At 59.8% G+C, this 22,214-nt stretch overlaps 1 protein-coding gene across 11 annotated transcripts; it reads left to right on the forward strand.

The window, feature by feature from the left end:
* The first annotated feature begins 2,591 nt into the window (after nucleotides 1-2,591).
* Nucleotides 2,592-21,073, forward strand: UBTF (upstream binding transcription factor). Of its 11 annotated transcripts, XM_039700676.1 has the most exons (23): nucleotides 2,592-3,455; nucleotides 3,712-3,946; nucleotides 6,546-6,679; nucleotides 9,548-9,723; nucleotides 9,984-10,067; nucleotides 10,668-10,823; nucleotides 11,526-11,590; nucleotides 12,172-12,301; nucleotides 12,735-12,845; nucleotides 13,130-13,263; nucleotides 13,835-13,976; nucleotides 14,266-14,307; nucleotides 15,005-15,118; nucleotides 15,416-15,571; nucleotides 15,969-16,124; nucleotides 16,340-16,450; nucleotides 16,537-16,625; nucleotides 16,957-17,146; nucleotides 17,394-17,441; nucleotides 17,664-17,732; nucleotides 18,083-18,229; nucleotides 18,537-18,656; nucleotides 19,023-19,136. In XM_039700676.1, the coding sequence occupies exons 3-23, from the start codon at nucleotides 6,622-6,624 to the stop codon at nucleotides 19,134-19,136; spliced, it is 2,412 nt and encodes an 803-aa protein (XP_039556610.1). In that variant the 5' UTR covers nucleotides 2,592-3,455; nucleotides 3,712-3,946; nucleotides 6,546-6,621. The 11 variants fall into 11 exon arrangements, 10 of the variants coding, with proteins under 10 accessions (XP_039556610.1, XP_039556613.1, XP_039556614.1 ...); XR_005626649.1 differs by lacking the exon at nucleotides 2,592-3,455 and having other exon boundaries at nucleotides 3,675-3,946; nucleotides 18,503-18,656; nucleotides 19,023-19,042; XM_039700679.1 differs by lacking the exon at nucleotides 2,592-3,455 and having other exon boundaries at nucleotides 3,675-3,946; nucleotides 19,023-21,073.
* Nucleotides 21,074-22,214: the final 1,141 nt, after the last annotated feature.

Genomic DNA, 22,214 nt, shown 5'->3' on the forward strand with positions numbered 1-22,214 from the left:
CGGAGCCTGCATGGAGGAAGGCAGGGACAGAGATACAGCAGGATGGGGTCCTCCCCCTGTCCTCCCCCTCCCCGGGGAGCCCCCCCAGCCCAGCCCCTCTCCCCAGATGAACTTTGGGCAGACCTTTCACCCTCTGGAGCATTTTTTTCCCCATTTTCTCCATCACTTGCTCCACGGGATAGTCGCAGCTGCTCCGCTGCACTCCCAGCACATCCCAGAGCCAGGATGTAAATAGCCCAGCAAGGGGGTTTATACATTTACAGCAAAAACAATCATGCTTAAAACACGCAGAAAAAAAATTATGCTGATGCTTCTGCAGGTAGAATTCACTTAGAGCCAAGCAAAAATTTAAATTAAAAAAAAGGCTGAAAAATATCTCAAAAACAGGAAAAAAAAAAAGAAAAAGAAAAAAAAAGCTGCAAGGAGTGATCTGTATATTTGATGCTACTGGGGGGGTTTGTAATTTATTTTTCAGGCTGGTTGTGCCCCCACTGCAGTGGGGCCATGTGCGTGTGTGTATATACTAGAGAATTATAGCAAAACCTAGGATTTTCTAGAAAAGATGATTTTAAAGAATCCTGGTCAGGGCCTAAACTCTATGGACCAGTCTGGCAGCGTCATTTAACGATAAGTTAGTGTTCATTAGTTAATTAGTCCTCTTTATTTTTATAGCGTTTCAGGTAAATCCATGCAGTTTTTCCTTGATTTTTTTCCTGTGCTTGCTCACCGTGTTTTGCCCCATTTCCCTTGGGATTGCTCCCAGTCCAGCCCAGCATCCCCCAGTCCCTCCAGGGCTGGTTCTGCCCTGGGCAGCCCCAAGGGTTGGATGTGACCAGGCTGCACAGCACCAGATCAGACTCCAAATTTGCTCCTTTTTGCATCAATCAGAGCAGGGGACCCCAAAATCAGCGTGGGGGAGGAAGGGTGGGAAGGGGCAGCCACACCCGGGGCTGTGCTGCCTCATGTTTGGGTTGTTTTAGTTTTATTAATTATGTGGCTGAAATAAAAATGTTTTGATCTTTGCGGGTTTCTCCTTCCCTTCCCCACACCTCTGTATCAGGCTTTAATAAACAAATTAATAAAATCAGGAAGGAAACGGGGGTTTTCTTTCCAGCTGGGAATTGTCTGGGATGCCTTAATTCCCCCCAAAAGAGAGCAGCAGCATCCTCTGAGGGCGTCCATCCCCCTGGGATGCACAGCACAGCTGCCCCAGGATCCTTGCCGTGGTATCCTGGGGTATCACGGGATCCCAGCATCCCAAGACCCTCGCTGCATCCCATCTGAAACCCTCCCCAGAACCATCCCTCGCTGTTCTTTGTGGGCACCCATGGGTGCTCCCCACAGCCATCCCGGGGAGCTCATCCTCCCTGCACAGGCTGTGCCCATTCCGGGGGGATTGGGAATGTCCCGATCCAGCGCTGCTGGCACAGGACACAGCCCCTGCCCTCCCCCAGCCCCTGGCACAGGGCTGACCCCGATTATCCATAATCCCATTAAGGGGCCGTGGGAAGGGCCGTGCCCGGCCATGGGGCAGGAGCTGGGAGCAGCACCCCCATCCCAACAAAAACCCCAAACCCTCTCTGAGGGGCTGGGATAAAGCCCAGCGTGGCCACCAGGCTGCCCCAAGCCTGGCACAGCTGCCAGGCCCTGTTTTCCAGACGGGGGGAGCACATGGATGGCACCTCCCAGCCCAAGTCCCCGTGTCCCTGTGCCAGCTGCACGTGGACAGGCCACGCCGCTGCCACCCCAGCCCCAGGGACAAGGCAGCAGCTGCCTGCACCCCTCCCTCACCTTCCCCACCCTGGGAAGAGCTGGCTGCTCCCTGGAGATGGCAGCGAGGTCACGGCCAGCCCGGCTGGGCTGGGAATTTAGGTCAAGCTCCTCTTTGAACTTGCCTCAGCCCTGGGAAACTCAGAGGGAATTAGGGAAATGAGGGGGAAATAAATGCTAATTAATTGGTTGGTAATGAGGGGAGGAGCATGGAGTGGCTAATGAGGAGGGGGATCATGCTGGAGCAGCACCCCTGCAAAGGAGAACCCCAGTGCCTGCAGCATCACAGGGCAGGGGACACGGGACACCCTGGCATCTGCTGGCAGTGGCACTGCTCGTGCACTGAAAAAGTAGAAATGTAAATAAAAACCTCCAAACCTGCGGCTTTATTCTCCAAAAATACCAATTTACACAAGTAACAGGAAATAAAAAATTCCCGTGGTCAGGAGCAAGGCCTGGGAAGGGCAAGGAGAGAGGGGGTGGTTTGGGTGGGCATTGGGGGGTCCCCATTTCCAGCCCAGGGTTTGTGGCTGATTCCCAGGTCTCTGGTGTGTCCTGCTGGTAAAAAAAAGCCCCAAGACCACGTTGGGAGAATTGGGACTGGAGCACATTAGCAACTCCATGGATTTAAAAAAAAAAACTGAAAAATTAAAAATGTCAATTTTCACATGTTGGGCCTGATTGGCTCGAAATATTTAATGGTTTTTCTTGGGGGTTTTTTGGTTGTTTTTTTTTGTGGGTTTTTTTTTTTTTTTGTTGTTGTTGTTTTTTTTTTTTTACTTTTAACATTTTTCCCTCTTGCGAAATAGCGACAACTCATGAAATTCAGGGATCCAGCCCAGCCCAGGCCCTTTCCCACACGGAATAAATCCATACATTTTTATTTTTAAGCTCTCACAGGAGGGATTAGCCACCCGGCGCCAGTGCCGCCTGGCCGGGCTTGGCACAGCTCGGGCAGGACGTGGCGGAGGAGCCGGCTGTCCGTCCGTCCCTCTGTCCCTCCCTCCGCCTGATCCTTCCCTTCGGAATAAAACCCAAAATAATCCACTTGCACAGCCAGGCGCTTCCCCCGCACCCCAAACCAGCCGCGAGGGGTGTGTGTGTGTTACCCAAAATTAGAGATTATTATTCAATTTCTTGTTTCCTTTTCCATTTAACGAGCGTGAAAATCGCCCGGATTTCGGCCATCCCCACGCGGCCAGCCGGGGCGATGCGCGCAGCACACCGAGCCGGGTGCCCGCACCTTCCCAGAGCTCGCTCTGCGTGCCCGGGGCGCTGCGCCGGTGGCTCCGGTGCTGCCGGAACCGGTCCGGTCCGGCCGGGAGCAGCGCCATGACCGGAACCGCGCGGAGCACGCGGGCGGCCGCGCCCGGTTACCGGAACCACCGGGAGCAGCCGGGAACCGCCGGGAGCAGCCGGGAACAACCGGGAACAAGCGGGCAGGCCCGGCCGTGGCGCAGCCAGCCGAGCTGCTCGGTGCCACCGGAGCTGCCGGTACCGTGCACGCAGCCGCCGCCGCCGCGCTCGGTGCTAGCCCGGTACCGGTGCTGTGCTCGGCACGGAAGCAGCCCGGGATGGCCCGTGCTGCGGCGGCGGCGGCAGCCGGGATAGCCGGGATGGCCGGGAATGTGCAGGCGCTGCCCGGCCGGGATTGGCTGCGGGGAATGACGCCCAGCACAACAAAGGTGGAGTTGGAGAAATTCCATTAAAAAAAATTAAGAGAGAGAGAGGGAGAGGGAGAGAGAGAGAGGGAGAGGAGAGAAAGGCAGCGGAGGGAGGGAGGAGGGGAGGAAGCTGCCCCTCGCCCGCCCCGCCGGGCAGAGCCCCCCCGCCGCCGTGTCCCGGGGCCGCGGGGCGGGCAGGAGCGCGGCCCCGCCGTGCCTCCTTTCCCTCCTCTTCTCCTTCCTCCTCCTCCTCCTCCTCTTTTTCTTCTCACCACAGTGTTGCAAAAGCAAAGAGCAATAAAAAACCCGGCGGAAAGCGGCGGCGGGGCGGCGGGGCTGGCGGGGAGATCCCGGCGGATCCCGGCGCGCTCAGCCCGGCTGATTGGAAGAGCGAACGCAGCGCCATGGAGGCGGGGGAAAGCGCCGCTCCGCCGGCGGGGCTGGAGGAGGCGCTTTGTTCCTCCCCGGGCTCCCGCTGCCGCTGCCGCCGCCACCGCCGCGCTCCGGGCTCGGTAAGGCGCTCCGCCGCCGCTCCGACGGGAACGGGGAGGGGGTCGCGCCCACCGGAGCGAAATTTTTTTTTTTTTGTTTTTTAAAGAGAGGGAGAGAGAGGTAAATATAAAAGAGAGGATTTTTTTTTTTTTTTAAAAAAAGAAAGGCTGGTTTCGCGCAGGCCCCGCGGGCAGGAAGCCGCCGCCGCCCCCGCCGGGGCTCGCCCGCCTCGCCCGCCCGCGGGGGGCACCGCGCTGGGGCTCGGGGCGGGGGGCAGCGCCCGGCTCGGCGGCCCCGGTGTGCCCCCCCCTTCTCTCCCTCCTTTTTCCCTTCCCTTCCCTCTCCTCCTCCTCGCTCCCTCCCTCCTTCCCGCTCGCCTTCCCTCCCTCCTCCCCGGTGCCGCAGCTGGATTTCGGGGGCAGGCTTCCAGCGCTGCCCGCTTGTTTTTCCCGAGCCCGGGTGAGTCCCGCGCCGCGGCGGGAGCTGGGCGCCGCGCTCCGCCGGTGCGTGCCGGGGCTCGGCCGACCCCCCCCCGCGCTTCACCTCCCCTTATCCTCGCTCTATCCTCTCTTTATCCCTTTTTTTCTCCTTATTTTCTTTTTATCTATATTTTTTTTTCCTCCCCCTCTTTTTTTTTTTTTTTTCCGCCTTTCACCCCCCCTTCCCCTTCCTTTCTTCCCTCCGGACCGGGAGCGGGGCTCCAGCCCCCCGCTGGGTGGGTGGGTGCTCGCGGGCTCGAGGAGGGGTCGCGGGGAGAAAAGAGGGGGCTAAGAAAGGGAGGAAAGGAAAGGGAAAAACGAGGAAAGGAAAAGCGAGGAGGGGGCGGCGGTGGGGAAAAAAAGAAGAAGGGGGGGAGGATCGGGTAGGAGCCGCTCCCCGGGGGTCGGTGCGGGGAGGTCGCGCTGCCCTCGCCCGGCTCGCTGCAGCTGCCCGGCCGCCCCCAGCCGGGCATCCCCGCCCCCCCTTCCCCCTCCTCCGCACCCCCGGCCCCCCGAACTCGCCTTCCATTGTCTGCCCGGGTGTTGTTGGAGGGAAAGAAAAAAAAGGGAGGGGGGGGCTCAGCTCGCTGGCGCCCGGGTGGGAACCGGGGGCGGGGGAGGCGCCGCCGGGGCCGCCCGCGCTCGGTCCCACCCGGTTCCTGCTGCCTGCTGGAGGAGGAGACTGGAGCTGGCCGGCGGCGCAGGGCATGTGCGGGCTCCCCGCCTCCGCCCGCCGGCCCCCCCCACGCGTCCCCCCACCCCTCCCCGGGGCTGCGATCCCCCCGCGGGGCGATCCCCGGTGTCACGCCGCCCCCGGGGCTGGGCTTGATCCCACCCCGCGGCGATCCCTCTGCCGGCCCCGGGGGTGGTCCTGGATCCGCCCCGCTCGGGGGTTGATCCAAGCCTGGAGCGGTTTCCCCCCCCCCCCGCCCCGCCATCCCTTCAGGGTTCATCCCGCCCCGGGTGATCCTCGGTCCCACGCTGGTGGGGGCTGCACGCCCCCCGTCCGCCCCCAGGTGATCTCGCCCTCAGGGGGTCCCACATCCGTCCCCCCCCGGGGCTGCCCCGGCCCCCGGGCCTGGCGGGGCCTGCACCCCGCCGTGGTGCCCGCTTCCCTCCCGCAGCCGATCTCCCTCCGGGGGCCATCCCGGATCCTGCCCGGGGTTTCTGCCGCCCTGGGCCGTCCCCGTGCTCTCCCCGGGTGATCCTCCCTCAGAGCCAGGGCCCGGTTCTGCCGGGAGCCCCTGGGCCCCTCCCCAAGCCTGGATCCCGCTGGGGTCCCCCGGGCCCAGCCACTCCCCAGGCCCGGGGCCTGCTCCCCCCCAGGCCTGCGGCCTGTCCCTCGCGGGATCCCCTGAGGCCTCCCGCCCCATCTGCCCTCCAGGGGCTCCCCCAGTGGAATCCCCCATGGGGATCCCCCCGGGCTACCATCCTGCCACCCCCCCCCACACCACACCAAGTTTTGGGGTCTCCCTTCCTAGGTTATGCTTCCCCATGGATACACAAGATCCTTCCTGATGGGGTCTGAGGGCATCCTTCATCTGGAGCCCCCCTGTTGAAATACCTTCCTCCAGCTTGTTCTCCTCCTTGGGAGACCCCCTGATGTCCCCAAATGCCCCCCCCCAGCTCCCTTGGATCTGGGGGATCCCTCTCTTCTCCAAGCATGTCCCCACCTCTGGGGAGGATTTTGCTGGATCTGTGGTGGGCCTTCCTTTGAAACCCCCATTTTGCAGTGGGGGGAGTGAACCCCCTTACAGGAGATCCCTTGGACCCCTTTTGATCCCAGGTTTTTTGATCCCACCCACCCCAGGGAGCCGCCTTGAACCTGTCTCCTCTGGGATTTATTGGGATCCCTCTCGGATCCTATCCCCCACCTTGGGAACAAACCCCTGGACCATTCTCCCCTGCCCACACACCCCTTTTCTCCTCCCCTGACCAACGTGGGGGTCACATCACCATGGAGGATCCCCCCTCCTGGAGCTCTCCCCAAACCACAGGGATGGGTGGGAGAGGGGATTCCTGCACTCGTTCACCGGGAGTGGAGGGGATGGGTGGATCAAGTTTCCCCCACTCCCCGTTAGGAGTTGGGGTCCCCCCATCATGGTGGGGTTGCCTAGCAGGGTTCTCCCTTTCCTTGCAGAGCCGTGGGGGAGTGATTTTGGGAAGAGGGTGAGGAGGGAGCCGGCGGGACCGTCCTGGGCACAGGCAGGAGGAGGATGAACGGCGAAGCTGAGTGCCCTGCAGACCTGGAAATGACAGCTCCCAAAAACCAAGGTGAGCCCCCGGCAGCCCCCGCAGCGTGTGCTCCCAGAGGAATGCTGCTGTTACGCTTAAAAATAATAATAATAAATAAACATCAGAGCGCCCCTTTTTTCGGAGGGATGGCAGAGGAGGAGGGATGGAGAGGGAGGAGGGATGGAGGATCCTGGCTGCCAGCGGGTTGAGGTGGGGGGATCTGCCTCTCTGAGTTCTGATCCACCATGGGGAACACACACACACACATGTATGAGCACAGATTCGTGCTCCAGTGCACCAGCAGCCCCTTGGTGCTGGGGTGCTCTTTGGGGGGACTGGAGTGCCGGGGGGATTGGGAAGGGGGGGCTGGCACAGAGGTGCTGCCCTCCCTGCTCACATCTGGGCTGCATTAAAAGCCGAGCCGTTACCTTGGGCCTCCAGCTTCCAGACCCCAGCATGACATCAGAGCTTCAGCTTTTATTGGAAAAGGGGCAGGAAAACAAGGGAAAAAAGAGAGATGTTTGTTTAGGGCGGCTCGCAGGGCTCTGCCGCTCCACCCCTTAAAAACCCCCCGTGTCCCCCAAAAGCTGGAGCACCATCCAGCCCCTCACACCTGCCGGGTCCCCCCGTCTTCCTCCTTCCCTGCTGCAGTCGGGGTTGTTGCCTCGAGCGAACCCGGCCGAGCACGTGCCCTTCTCCGGGACTTGAGATGGATTTAATTACACCGGGGCAGCTTTCCTAATATAGCCCCGGCCGGGCCGGTGCCAGGAGAGCCGGGATAAATCTGTCCCAGGGCACAGACAGCCCCATTCATCCTGGGGGTGAGCGCCGCGATTCCAGCGGCTTTCAGCGTGCCCCGGGCTGAGGGAGGGGGAGCAGAGGGGTGGAGGGCTGAGCGTGGGGGTCCCTGTTGTCCCCACCCTGCTGCCAGCGAGGATTTTGGGATGTTTACACTGTTTTTTTAATGTATTCCTTTGGGATGTGGTTATTCCAGCTGTGTGCTTTTGGGGGGTTCACACAGGGCCGAAGGTCTCCAGGTGTTTTCTGGAAACAGAGGCACTGGGCTTGATGGGGGCAGGTTTGGGGGGGTGTCTCATCCCCTTCTCTGCCCCCTCTGGATTTTTGTGGCTGTGCTGCTTTTGGTAATTCCTCCTGATTTCTGCAAGTAAAGTTGGCAGCAGCTTCCCAGCCCTGTTCTGCCTCATTGGTCCTTGCCTGGGAGGCCTGGAAAGTGGATGGGAAAAACAGGAAGACAGAATTTGGGGCTGTGTTCTCCCTCCCCCAGCTCTGGTCTCCCCCAGCTCTGTGGGGAATGGGAGTTTCCCATCTCTTTTGCCTCTTCATGGTGTTTTGGGATGAAGCCATGAGCATGGGGACACACCCCAAGCCACCAGGCCCTCGCTTTCCAGGGGGGCTCTTTCTGTCTTCTGCCTCCTTCTTAATCCCTAATGAGGTCACTATAGGGAGCAGCTGGATCCCAAACTGTTCCTGCCTTGACCCCCAACCAGGCAGGTCCAGGAGGGGAAATGGGATGGGGGGGTCACGTCCTGGCTATGCTCCCTTCACCAGGTCCCCTATATCCTTTAACATCCCTTGCTTGGATGTGGGAATCCAGGGGAATTGTCCTTCCCCAGACCTCTGCAAGGGCAGGAGGTGGAGGTGGTTTTCCTCATGTTGAGTCTTGAGTGGAAGGAGAGCTGCAGCTGGAGAAATCTGTGCAGCTGGATATATCTGGGAGCTTGGTTTCCTTCCTGCAGATGGAGGGAGAGATGCTCCACTCAGATCCGTGATGAGCCACCCTGTCCCCATCTCTGGGGGGCTCCACGTTTGTAGGCAGCTCCAAACACCTCAGCCTTCACCTGGCAGAGGTGTGAGGCAGGGAATGCCGTGCTGAGCCAGTCCTGTGCTGCGGGAATCCCGGGTGCCCATCCCGGCATGAGGCAGCCAGGGCTGCGTGGGCGGTGGCCCCGGGCTCTGCTCCTCCTCCAGCCCATCCCCAGGGAATTTTCCTTCCGCTCCCAGGCCCCGCTGCATTCCCCAGGGCCACCTATGTTTGCAGAGCACCCCGGGCTGTGCTCCCCTGCTGGAGCAGGGAGGAATTCCCCTGGCAAGGAAGCAGCCCCAAGGTTGGGGCAGGATGAGGCGTTCAGGGCTGGGATATCCTGCCTGCTGCCTGTCCTGGCACGGTGCTGCTGCCTGTCCTGGCCTCCAGGTCGCTCCAGGCTCTCTGGCTTTGCCACGTGCCCATCCCACCATTCCAGTAGCATGTTCCTATGGGAGCTGGGGATGCTCCTCCCAGCAGTTTGGGGGATGTTGGGGTGATATGAACATCATCCTGCACTGTCATGGACCCTTCTGTGAGACAGGGGGGCTGTGCTGGGCTCTGCCCCCTCTCACTTTGTGGTCTGGGAGCTTTGACCTTGGCAGAGGTCACTGTGGAGCCGGGCCCAGGTGATCACAAAGCTGTCTGAGGTGCAGGAGAAGCAACGCTGAGGCTTTCCAGTTGCTCTGGACACATCCACTTAGAAAGTGGGCTTCCCTGCTTGGCTGGAGAGCTCATTGCTCTCCTATCACTCCGCAGGGGTAGGAAATAGCCCTCTGCTCCCGTGCAGCAGAGCCATCCCTTATCTGATGGTTTTCTGGGATGAGCGAGTCTCTCTGGTTTGCACCGAGTGGAATTTCTAGCTTTGCCCAGATTGTTTTGGCCCGTAGAAAGTTGCTCGAGGGTGATGGAAACAGCCACGTCCCTTTGATCTTTAATCTGGAGAGGCAGCATGTGGAGATTACGTGTCCTGGCGTGCAGTCCGGAGCGGCACGCCGGGAGCTGTAGTGCCGGTGTCCTGCCGGGCAGGGAAGGGAAGGGAAGAGGCTTCCTGCCCCTGGCTGATCCCGTTTCTCACTGCTCAGACCGCTGGTCGCAGGAGGACATGCTGACCCTCCTGGAGTGCATGAAGAATAACCTGCCCTCCAACGACGGGAGCAAGTTCAAAACCACCGAGTCCCACCTGGACTGGGAAAAAGTGGCTTTCAAGGACTTCTCAGGGGAGATGTGCAAGATGAAGTGGATGGAGATATCTAATGAGGTAATTGACACATGGGGCTTTGTTGGGGTATTGTGGCAGGGTCCAAGAGTCCTACTGACATTCCCAGGGCTGTTAGAATTGTCCAGGTTGAGTGCCCAGAGCCCTCAGCACCATCCCGCTGCTGTCAGCATTGTGACCCCCTCAGAGGGGCTGGGATTGGTAATTTTTGGGGTGGCATTACAAAACCCAGGGGCTTTCTGCTGTGCCAAGGATCTGCCCTGTCCCCTGTTCAAGTCTTTGTCTCTTCATTTCCTGCACAGGTGAGGAAATTCCGGACCCTCACAGAGCTCATTATGGACGCTGAAGAGCATGTGAAGAATCCTTACAAAGGCAAAAAGCTCAAGGTATTGGGCAGGAATTAGGCTCAGTCCCTAAAGGGTGACCCCACACTTCCTCAGAATGTAGGCCTGTTGTCCCTGTGGCACCTCAGATCCACGTGGCTCCAACGTGGGAGCCCCTGCAGGCACCTCAGTGCCCCTAATCCTGGTGTCCGGCTGCCCAAGGCTCCAGAGGCCTTGGGCCTGGGCCAACTCCCGGGTACATTTAATATGGCTGGCTGTACTGCTGGCAGCCTGCATCCAAGTTTAGCTCCGGAGGGGCCAGGAACTGCTGTCCTATTCCTGGCCTGCCGGGTGCTTTCAGCTGGGGCAGCTGGTGGTCCATCCCTGGGAGCTGGGTCCCATCCCCTCCTCCTGCCCCAGTGTCCCCTCTTGCTCTGTGCTGACAGCTCTGGATGGCTGGAGGCCTCTCCCAAGGTTCCCAGCCGTGGGATGCTGTAGTTTCTTGGGGAACCCTTGTCCCCAGCAGTTTCCCTCTCCTGTGCCTGGATCACCAGCAGGGCTGGATGGAGGCAGCCCCCAGCTCTGGGGAGCCATGGGTTAGGATGTTCCCCCATGGTTCTACTAGCTCCATGCTCAGTGTCCTGCACTCTGCTGTCTCCCCAGAAACACCCCGACTTCCCCAAGAAGCCCCTGACTCCCTATTTCCGCTTCTTCATGGAGAAGCGAGCCAAATACGCCAAGCTTCACCCCGAAATGAGCAACCTGGATCTCACCAAGATCCTGTCCAAAAAATACAAGGAGCTTCCCGAGAAGAAAAAGGTATGGGGGGGTGGGGGCAGGGTCAGCAAGCCCCTTCCCATCGTGTGCCTCTCTGTGCTGGGCTCTGCTCAGCTCTTCCAGTAAAACCAGCAGAGCTCAAGCTCTGCCTGGCGAGGGCTTAATGCAGCTCTCGATGGGAGAAGCCAGGTTTAGTCCTGTCAGACCTGTAAGACTTCCTTGGCTTTTCCTGTCCTGGTTCCCAGGATCGCTGGGGTGGAGGCCGGTTGGGTCTGTCCGTTGGTCTGTCTCTTCCTGATGGACTTGGATGGTGGCTTTGCTGTTGGGTGGATCTGTGTTTAAAGGGGTTGAGGCACACGCCCCACTGTGCCACCCTGGCCGGGTGAGGGACACAGGGACAGGCTCTGGGAGATGCTGGGAGCAGAGATCTGCCCACCTGAGATGCCAGAGCCTGGGCAGGACTTTGGGGGGGCCCAGCTTTAACTTTGGGGTGTCCAGGAAAAGTCCAGGGCACAAGGTCCTGCTGTGCCCTTTCCCAGGGCTGCTGGGATACACAGAGGGGAGGTGTCCAGCTGAGTCTCAGGCAGGCTGGAAACCCTCTGCAGGACCATTCCATGGGCTGGGGAGCCCTTGGGTCCCTCTTGGGGTGGTGGATGCCCAGCCAGGTCGATGGGGATGTATCTTCCTGCCTGTTCCCTGCTGCTGACATCCCTCTCCACCTCTGCGGTGGCTTTGTGTCCCCAGATGAAATATATCCAGGACTTCCAGCGAGAGAAGCAGGAGTTTGAGAGGAACTTGGCGAGGTTCAGGTGAGCAGGCAGCCCCACCTCCCCATATTTCCCCAGGCCCCTCCAGGCAGATCCAGATTTTCCTTCTGTGCCTAGCTCATAGAGCCCACTGATGGGCTTTTGGCTTGAAGAGAAGGAGGAATTCACCAAAAAGAGAGCAAGGAAAAGATGTCTGAGAGCAACCCTCAGGCTGGGAGACTGGATGAGGGGGAGAGCAGAGGACCAACCATGCTCTGGGGGTCAGGAGCACTGCAGCTCTGCCAGCAGCACTGATAAAAGCTGAAGTGTCCCCCCTGTCACTCCAGACCTTGCCTTGGATGTGATTGTTGTGAGCCAGGTGGATCCCGGCATTCCCAGTGACCTGCTGCTGCTTCAGGGTTGCAGCTGAGCCCAGGGATGGCTGTAGCCATCCCCAAGGAGGGTCAAACCTAAATCTTTCCTAAAACCCGCCTCCACTTTTTGGGGACCCCCCCCAGCACCTGAGCCCACGGAGGCTCTGCCCTGCAGTGACAGTCACCCCTTAGCGGGCAGGTTTAGGGTGCTCTCCTTGCCACTGCCTCCTCCCTGACGCTCTCCCTTGCCCACCTCCCCGCCTGCTGAAGGGAAGACCACCCGGATCTCATCCAGAACGCCAAGAAATCCGACGTCCCCGAAAAGCCCAAGACCCCCCAGCAGCTGTGGTACAACCACGAGAAGAAGATCTACTTGAAAGTGCGTCCAGATGTGAGTACGGTGGGTGGGAGTGAGTGCGAGTGTGAGTGCTGGGGGGTCCTGGACCCCGCTGCTGGGGGCACGAGGGGGAAGGGAGAGAAGCATTTCAGGGGAAGGGATGGAGGACACCGCTAGGAGCTCCCGGAGCCTGGACTGAGGTAAGGAGGGGCTCTGCACACCTGGAAGAGGCTCAGGGATCCAGCTCTCACTTTTTTTGCCAGGAAGGGGTGACCACAGCCTGAGTCAGGGCAGGAAAGGATTCCAGCACAGACATCCACCTCTGGCCATGCCCCCCACTCCCACACAGCCCACGGCTCCCAGCCACTCCATGCCGGGTGCCTTCAGGCCCCACCAGGCCACGCCATTTTTTTTGCCATTTTTTTATATTTTTTCATCCCTCTTTTTTTTTTTGGATTTTACCCATCTGCCCTCACCTCTGGCTTTGGGTTTTCAGGCCACCACGAAGGAGGTGAAAGAGTCGCTGGGCAAGCAGTGGTCTCAACTCTCGGATAAAAAGAGGCTGAAATGGATTCATAAGGCCCTGGAACAGCGGAAGGAGTACGAGGTAGGGAGCAGCCTCACCCGGTCCCCTCCACACTGGTCCAAACATTCACTTTGAGCCTCTCTGCATCCCAGCCCTGCGTGGCCTCTCCCGATAGCCAGCGTGGGGGTTCAGGCAGGTCCTGGCAGGTCCCTAGTGAGTCTGAGCCCTGCCTCTCCAGCCGTGTGCAGGGCAGGCAGCAGCATCCCCAGGCACAGGATTAGGGCAATGGTTGGCTTCTCTCTCCTCCTCCTCCGGCCCCAGCAGGCGGGGGTGGCAGCCCCTCTGACTGCTCTCTGTTCCCACAGGAGATCATGCGGGATTACATCCAGAAGCACCCGGAGCTGAACATCAGTGAGGAGGGAATCACCCGCTCCACCCTCACCAAGGCCGAGAGGCAGCTCAAGGACAAGTTCGACGGACGACCCACCAAGCCCCCCCCGTGAGTCCTGTCCCTCCTGCAGCCACAGCCTGCCTGGGTGCTGGTATTGCCAGAGAGGAAACTGGACTCTGCTGGCCTTGGGAAGCCCAGATAACTTCTGGGATTACACACACAGAGGGGTTAGATGGGATTTATAGGACAAATTTCTTCACGGTCCAGCCTGGGAGCAGGCTGCCCAGGGAGTGACCGTCCCTGGAAGTGTTTAAAAAGTGTGGATGTGGCACTTGAGGACATGGTTTAGTGGTGGGCTTGGCAGTGTCAGTTCATGGTTGGACTAATGATCTTAGAGGGCTTTTCCAGCCTTAAAGACTACATGATTCTGTGATGATCTCTTTAAACCAGTCCTTAAATATACATTAAATACACGTTTTGGGGAGAATCTGAGCTAGGTTTACAATGATACTCTGGCTTTTAGTGGGTGATCTAGCACCCAGCCACCCTAAAACACAGGCACTTCACTTCCTTGCCTGGTGCAACCTAGCTGGGGGGGTTTTGGGGAGGCTTTTTGCACTGAGCCAGCTGCACAGGGGCAAGTTTTCCCTAACACGGGGTCCCTCTGTGGGTTTTTCAGGAATAGCTACTCCCTGTACTGTGCAGAGCTGATGGCCAACATGAAAGACGTGCCCAGCACGGAGCGGATGGTGTTGTGCAGCCAGCAGTGGAAGCTGCTCTCCCAGAAGGAAAAGGACGCCTACCACAAAAAGTGTGACCAGGTGAGTGGCCGAGGAGGGACAGGTAGGGGAAGAGGAAGGGCACCAGTGCAGAGTCTGGGCTACAAATATCCCTGAAACAAAGCCCTCACCTTTCCTCAGTCGCTGTGCTAGTCTGCATCACTGATCCTCCCTGAGGTCCTGGGTCACCTCCCTTGATCCTGTGTGGGACAGACAGATGGTCCAGGTGGAGGGTGCTGCTGCCAAGGGATTGGGGCTGGGTCAGGGGCTGCAAGGGGCAGGGATGGAGTGAGGAATCTCTCTGTAACCACACATGTCCATCTCCTTCCAGAAAAAGAAAGATTACGAGATCGAGCTGCTCCGCTTCCTAGAGGTGAGTGAGGAGGGGGTGCTCAGCCACCAGGAGATCCCAAATCTGGGAATGGGGAACTCTGCCCAGGGACTGGGATGACTTAAATGGGGAGCTGCCCTCTCTGCTCCCCCAAAACATGTGTGGGCCCAGCTGTGGGTGCTGTGCAGGTGGTTGCACATAGCCTTGACCTTCCGTCTGTCCTAATGCCTGACCCAGTCTCTTCCAGTTGGGCACTGGGAGATGAGGGTGGGCCCCCAGCGGGGAGGGGAGCAGAGGACTGGAGCTAGAGGAGGTGTTCAGTGGCTGTGGCTGTGCAGCCTCTCACTTCCTTCCCTAGCTGGGCTGTGGGCGGGGGAGCTGCACCGAGGCCACCCCAGCATGGTCCCCGTCCCCGGGCGGATGTGACACAGCCCCGGCTGCGGCTGCAGGGCCACGGGGTGGAAATCCCAGGGGTGTGCCCAGACCCAGGCACCTGCCCACCTGCTTTCACTGAGGAATGGCTGAGCTGGGGGGCAGGGGCACTGCCCACATAGGGGGTGACAGCGTGGGGACCCCCAGTCTGTACATGTGCAGTTCCAGATGCTGGTCCTGACTGGGACAGGGTGTGGATCAGGACACCCAAGTGCATTAATTCCCCTTCCCCAGAGTCCCTATTCCTCCATTGCCTCAAAGCCTCATTAGCACTGTCTAACGATGTCTCTCCTCCTATGCCACCCAGAGCCTGCCCGAGGAGGAGCAGCAGCGAGTGCTGGGCGAGGAGAAGATGCTGGGCAGCAACCGGAAAGGGGCGACGAGTCCTGCATCCAAAAAATCCTCACCAGAGACCGGCAAGGTGGGAGCAGCCCCGGGAGGGACGGGGCAGCACCTGCCAGAGCCTTGGGAAGGGGTTGTGCTTCTCAAGGGTCTTTGAGGGCTGTGTTGCCTGCATGGGCTCGCCCCCTCACAGCCCCCTGTGCCCCCCAGGCCAGCTCAGAGAAGCCCAAGCGGCCCATCTCAGCCATGTTCATCTTAGGAGGGACGGGGCAGCACCTGCCAGAGATTTGGGAGATGGGATTGTGCATCTCAAGGGTCTTTGAGGGCTGTGTTGCCTGCATGGGCTCGCCCCCTCACAGCCCCCTGTGCCCCCCAGGCCAGCTCAGAGAAGCCCAAGCGGCCCATCTCAGCCATGTTCATCTTCTCGGAGGAGAAGCGGAAGCAGCTGCAGGAGGAGCGGCCGGAGCTGTCGGAGAGCGAGCTCACCCGGCTGCTGGCCCGCATGTGGAACGACCTCTCCGAGAAGAAGAAGGTGGGTACCACCCCTCTGTTCCTCCTCCATCTCCATCTCCGCTGCTCCTGTGGGCGTCTCGGGCAGTGCAGGGGGTGCTCCTGTCCTTGTCCTGCACCACGGGGCACAAACGTCCCCTGGAGCACCTCAGTGACCTGTCACACTGGTGCCAGTGTCAGCACTGGCTGTGCCTTCCCTCTCATCACCTGGAGTCCAAAACCCACCAGATAAAGAAACCTCAGAGGGCCCTTGAGCCTCAGTGTTAAGGCTTTGGTGGTTTTCCTGATGGGGGGAGTCCCGAGATGGGGTTGGGGGCTGTCAGTGCTACTGTGGGGACAGTGCTCGGGGAGCTGCAGTGTCCCTGATGTTTGGGGGCTGTGCCCCTGCCGTGCCCCCTCACCCTGTGCCCCCTGCCCAGGCCAAGTACAAGGCGCGGGAGGCGGCGATGAAAGCGCAGTCGGAGAAGAAGCACGGCTCAGATAAGGAGGAGCGTGGGAAGCTGCCCGAGTCTCCCAAAACTGCTGAGGAGATCTGGCAACAGAGCGTCATCGGGGACTACCTGGCTCGTTTCAAGGTGAGGAGTGGGCTGGGAAAGGGGCTGGAGGTGGGATCATCACTCCCACCAGCAGGAATTCCCAGGAATTTCTCTCTGGCTCTCACACCTGGGTTTGGGCTGGGAGCCGTGGGGAGCATGGGGTCCCTGGGGGGAGCAGTGCCCCAGCAGCAGCACCCCAGTGTCCCAGGGGTTTTTGGGTCCACCTGGTGCATTGTGGTGGTTCTGTCCCACAGAACGACCGGGGCAAAGCGCTGAAGGCCATGGAGGCCACTTGGAACAACATGGAGAAGAAAGAGAAGCTGATGTGGATCAAGAAGGCAGCGGAGGATCAGAAGCGATACGAGGTGGGTCTCTGCCCCGTCCTGCCCCTCACCATGTCCCTTAGCCAGCGTGCCCCTCTCCCTGACCCTCTCTCTCTCCTGTGGCTCAGAGGGAGCTGAGCGAGATGCGGGCCCCTCCGTGCTCCACCAACTCCACCAAGAAAATGAAATTCCAGGGAGAGCCGAAGAAACCCCCAATGTGAGTACCTGGGGTGTGAAAAACTGGCTCTGGCTGTGCCGGTGGGAAGGGCCTGGAACAAGAGGAGGGAGGGAGGGTGGACCCTGGTGTGGCTGGACAGGGGTCACGGCACCTGGGTTGTCTGTGCCCCCTGTCCCAGCCCGGTCCCTGCGCTCTCCCTGTGCAGGAACGGTTACCAGAGTCTGGCTGTGCCGGTGGGAAGGGCCTGGAGCAAGAGGAGGGAGGGAGGGAGGGAGGGAGGGTGGACCCTGGTGTGGCTGGACAGGGGTCACGGCACCTGGGTTGTCTGTGCCCCCTGTCCCAGCCCGGTCCCTGCGCTCTCCCTGTGCAGGAACGGTTACCAGAAGTTCTCCCAGGAGCTCCTGTCCAACGGGGAGCTGAACCACCTCCCGCTGAAGGAGCGCATGGTGGAGATCGGCAGCCGCTGGCAGCGCATCTCCCAGGGCCAGAAGGACCACTACAAAAAACTGGCAGAGGAGCAGCAGAAACAGTACAAGGTGCACCTCGACATCTGGCTCAAGGTGGGTGCTGGATCTCCTGGTGGCAGACTGGGATCTCTTGGTTTTGGGGATGGTGTTTGGCATGGTGTCTGTTCCCACCCCTCCTCCGCAAACCACCACCTCCAGGCTGTTTTTTGACATTTTGTAACTTTAAGGGATAAAAGTTACACACGTGAGGAAGCTGTGCCCCGTGCTAGAGCCCTTCCCTGCTCCATCCCCCGTTCTGTTCCGTGCGCTCCCATCCCTGACTGTGTCCCTGTCCCCACAGAGCCTCTCGCCGCAGGAGCGGGCTGCCTACAAGGAACACATTTCCAACGTGAGTATCCGTGTGGCACTGCTGTGCTGGGATCCCAGGAGTTTGGGAGTGGGCTGGGGTTACTGGGGGCTTGGGACTGGGCAGGGTCAGTCCTGGGTGAGGCTTGGATGTGCCACACTCCGTAGAGCCCCTCCAGTGGGGATTTGTCCTTGTGGCAGTTCAGCAGTGGGGTTTTCTCTGGGCTGCACTTGAGCCCTAAAAGGCTTTGTTTTGTTCCCACAGAAACGCAAGAGCATAGGGAAGATCCGGGGTCCCAACCCCAAGATGAAGCCAACGATGCAGTCCAAGTCGGTGAGTCACAACAGCCCCATGGGGCCACCCAGGCCCCCTCCCCAGCAGCAGGTCAGGGGGGACCCACACCCCTTGTTTGGGGCATCCTTGGTGCTTCCAGTTGCCTGCCCTGTCCTCGAGAGCATAAACTTTCCCCAAATCCCTGCTCAGAACCCATCCAGGTTGGATTTTGACCCTGGCACCTGCTCAGGGTCTCTTTTTGGTGCAATTCTCAGTTTAATTGGGGAAAGGCTCCCAGCAAGGTGTGGGTAGGGAATCACCTGATCTGCTCAGTGCCTGGAGGAACCAAAGGGGGATTGTCAGGATGGAGTGGAGGTCCTGGGACTCACCAAGCCCCTCCTGTCCTGCAGGAGTCAGAGGACGATGACGAGGAGGAAGAGGAGGAGGAGGATGACGATGAAGATGAGGATGACGACGACGACAACGGCGACTCGTCGGAGGAAGGCGGGGACTCCTCGGAGTCCAGCAGCGAGGAGGAGAGCGAGGACGGGGACGAGGTGAGGCCGTGGCACGGGGAGGGCACAGGGCCCCCCTCACCCTCCCCCTGGGCTGGGGGGCACCTGCAGCCGGGCTCAGATAGATCCGTGGTGGAGGAGCCCCCCGGGGAGCTGGGGGACGTGGGGAGCAGAAGGGGAGCAGGATCCCCCCGGTGTGCCCGGGGAGGGCACGAGGAGCAGCCGCGGGCCGTAGTCAGGAGCAGCCTCGGGACGGGGGGGTGTGCAGAGCCCCCAGTGAGCAGAGAAAAATCTCCTGTCTTTTTCCTGGTGGAGATACTGAGTCTGGTCTCGGCTCCGTTTGCGCCAGTGTGAATGCCGAGTAAGTCACCAGAGTCAAAGCTTTACACCGGTGCAACTGAAATCAGACTATGCTGGATGGCGCTGGGGGCAGAAACCGTGTCCGTGCCTTGTGCTCGCCACCGGACAGGTGAGGTGTTTCCACCCCCTCGCTGGTCTCAGCTCACGCCTCTTCCTTCCCTGGCTTTAGAGGGGGGAAACTGAGGCACGAGGCGGGTCGGGTAGCCTCCCTCGGATCGTGTAGCGAGGCAGTGGCAGAGGTGAGGGCAGGACCCCCGCGCGCTGCTCCGGCACGGCCCCCCGGCCCCCCGAGCTGAGCCCTCGCAAAATCGCTCCTGGCTCCTGCCCGTGCCTTCCTCCTCCAGCCCCAGACCCCCGGGGGCAGCGGTGGGAGGGTGGGGTCACACCCCGTGCGGGGAGGGTGAGCAGGGGACAAGGAGGTGACGATGGCCCTGACCTTCTGCTCCTCCTCTCCTCTGTGCCACCGCCCTCCCAGAACGACGAGGACGATGAGGATGAGGATGATGAGGACGAGGATGACAACGACTCAGAGGGCAGCAGCAGTTCCTCCTCCTCCTCGGGGGACTCCTCCGACTCCGACTCCAACTGATCGGCCAAGCTCTTTGTAACGTCGTTTGGTTTCTCGGTTTCAGTCCCAAATCCCCCCTGCAGCCCCTCAAAATCCTTCCTCCTCTTCCTCCTGCCCCCCCGTGGGACCCCCCCAGCACGGGGAGCGGGGGCCAGGGGGACCCCTCACACTACGGAGGGGGATCAGGGGCTGCTCCCCCAGGCTGGGGGGCGAGGAGAGAGCCCCCCACCCCTGCCCCCTGCTTTACTCCCGAGGGGAAGCGATTTTTTTTTTTGGAATTTCATTCTTTCCAGGGGGGTGTCTCTCCATCCTTACCCCCACAACCCCCTCGCTACCAGCTCTGGACTTTCTAGAAAGAGAAGAAAAACACACAGGAAAAACAAACCAACCAACAACACCCCCCCACACCTTTTTTTTTTTAATTAAAAAAAAAACCCCAGAAATGGGGGAAGAAAATCCCCGCGGGCGCGGAGCACGAGCCGAGGGGCTCAGGACTCAGCCGATGGGACAATGCCTCCTCACCACCCTCCCTGCGCACCCCCAGCACCCTGGGGGTCCTCCCCACCCCCCAAAAAACCACAAAAAAACCCTTGTACAGTCTGGAAGCTGCCCCGGGAGCTGCCCGGGAACTCCACATCCACGGCACTTGGGGACGCCAGCCGGCCAGGGACGGTGACCCGCGTGTCCCCGGGGGGGTGGGAGGGGAGTGGCTGTGAGTGTGAGTGTGAGTGTGTCTGGGGGGGGCACCGGGGCCGCCCCCACCCGGGGCCGGCGGCTCAGCGTGACCAAGGGGGGGGCGCGGGGTCCCCCCGCTCTGTTGTCGGTGGTTGTTGTGCCGTTGTATTTTATTTTATTTTTGTTTTTTTTTTTTTCCTTTTTATAAAACGAGAAAGATCCATCTTTTATTTTTCATTTCCCCCCTCCCCTTTTTTCCTTGCCCTCCTCCCCTAACCCCCCCAATTTTCCTCTCTCTGGTGAAGCTGCTCCTCTCCCTTCCTTCCAAATCCTGGGGGGGGGGCACAACCAGAGCCCCCCTTGCCCCAGTGAACCCCAGTTAACACCAGTCCGTGTCCCCCCCAGGGGGGGCTCGCCCCCTCTCCGGGCCACGCTGTACATTTTGGTGTGGTTTGGGTTTATTTTGGGGGGGTCAATGCCCCCTTTCCCGGGAGGGGACGGGGCCGCGGGGAGCGGGGTGGGTGCATGGGGGGGCCTGGCAGGGCCCCCCCCTTTTTTTTAAGCAAGACACGAGCACCAGCAATCCCACGGCACCTCCCCGCAGGGTTCTGTCCCCACCCCCCAAAAACCCACCCGGTGTCACTGGGGACCCCCACTCTAATTTTTGGGGGGGCCCCCATCCTGTCCCTGGAGAGGAGCTGGGCTGGGGGACAGGATTTGGGGATCCCCAGGCAAGGGGATGGGGGGCCTGGGGGGGCTTTCTCTCATTTTTCTCCTCATGGTGGGGCAGCGGGGGGGGGCCATGCTGCAGATTTTGAGGGGTCCCTACCCCCCCAGCTCTGTAACCCCCCCAGGTTTGCTGCTCTCAGCACCCCAAATCCACCCCCACAAAGACCCCGGGGACCCCCTCGGTGCTGAGGGGAGCACCCCCAGTCCTGGCCTCACTTTGGGCTGAAAAAACACCATTTTGGGCAAAGCGCCCCCAAAGGTGGGGGCCAGGGGGTGCAGCCGGGTGCCCCCACACCGACAATCCCCCCGAGTCCCCCCGGGACCGGGGCCCCAAAAGAACCCAGATGGTGTCCCCCATCCCCCCCACTGTCCATCTGTCCGTCCCTCTGTTCCCCCTCCCACTCACCCCAATCCATTTGGGATTTTCCTTTCATTTTCATCCCAATTTTTAATCGCCGCCCCTCCCAAAATCCCCTAAGGGGAACCCCCCCCCCCAATCCCTTTTTTTCTGCTGAATGTACCCAGCACTGTCGTGTTTTAGTGGATGTGTTTTTTTTCCCCCCCCCTCCTTTTTTTTTTTTAAAAAAAAAAAAAAAAAAAAGGTAAAAAAAAATGAAATAATAAAAAAGAAAAATTCTTACAGCGCCGACAATTTGGGAGGGGGGGGGAAAGACGTTTGCGCTGCAAGAGAATTCCTGAGTGCATTTTGGCACTGCCACAAAATCCCGGGATCCTTTAGATGGAAGTTCTTGTGAATTACGTTAAAAAAAAAAAGGCAAAAAAACACCAAAAAAAAAAAAAGATTAAAAAAAAAATCATCTTTTTTTTCTAATATTTAAAGAGTGTTTTTGTAGGTTTAAAAAAAAGACAAAAAAAAGGAAAAAAAAATAAAAATAATAATAATCCCAACTCGGAATTTGTACGGCTGAGCGGGACGTGGGGGTCACGTCCCTGCTTTCCCGGTTTGCTTGGGGTTTCGGTTCTTTTGTTTTGTTTTGTTTTGTTTATTTTTGAGTTTTTTGGGGTTTTTCGGTTTTTTTTTCTTTTTTTTTTCGCTTTTTTTTTGTATAATAAAGTGAAAAATAATGTTTCTGTTCTCATGTCATTACTATAAAAAAATAAAATTTTAGGAAAAAAAAAAAAAAAAGGACAAGCGTGAGGAGTTTCTTTCCTCCTTCCTGTGGGGATCCGCTGTGGGAGGGACCCCCCAGGGCTCATTTTTGGGGGGGTCTGGAATTGGGGCAGGGATTTGGGGACATCCGTGGGGCTGGAATGGCACCGGGGTGTCTCAGTGGGGGCTGTAGGGGTGAGGGCCGGGGGTTCGGGGGTCCCGGGTGGTTCGGGGGTCCCGGGGGGTCCCGGGGGTCCCGGGGGGTCCCGGGGGTCCCCCCGCCGCACCGGAGAGCGGCCTGCTGACCCCGCCCCGCGGCCGGCCCGTGGGCGCTCGGGGACGCCGCGATCCGCCCGGGACCCTCCCCGGGATCATCCCCGGGACCCTCCCCGGGACCGCCCGCCCCCCGTCCGGAGAGGCCCCGGGACCTTCCCCGGGTCCTGAGCCTCCCTTTCCCCCTCCCTCGCTCTCCACCCGAGGGCCCCCAGGGCCCCCCCAGGCCTGCTGGGCTCTGCTGAGATCCCCCTCTCCCCTCTTTCCTGCCCCCCCGGTTCCCCAGAGTCCCCACAACCCTCACTGGGCCC

The sequence above is a fragment of the Passer montanus genome, unplaced genomic scaffold (genome assembly GCF_014805655.1).
Source record: "Passer montanus isolate IOZ18808 unplaced genomic scaffold, ASM1480565v1 scaffold142, whole genome shotgun sequence".
Lineage (NCBI taxonomy): Eukaryota > Metazoa > Chordata > Aves > Passeriformes > Passeridae > Passer > Passer montanus.

Bases quoted from the DNA above. Each gene is read 5' to 3' on its own strand.
- UBTF (XM_039700676.1), top strand. From the start codon at position 6,622: ATGAACGGCGAAGCTGAGTGCCCTGCAGACCTGGAAATGACAGCTCCC. The intron at 16,125-16,339 runs GTGAGGAGTGGG...TCTGTCCCACAG, and splicing joins ACTACCTGGCTCGTTTCAAG to AACGACCGGGGCAAAGCGCT. The intron at 16,626-16,956 runs GTGAGTACCTGG...CTCCCTGTGCAG, and splicing joins GAGCCGAAGAAACCCCCAAT to GAACGGTTACCAGAAGTTCT.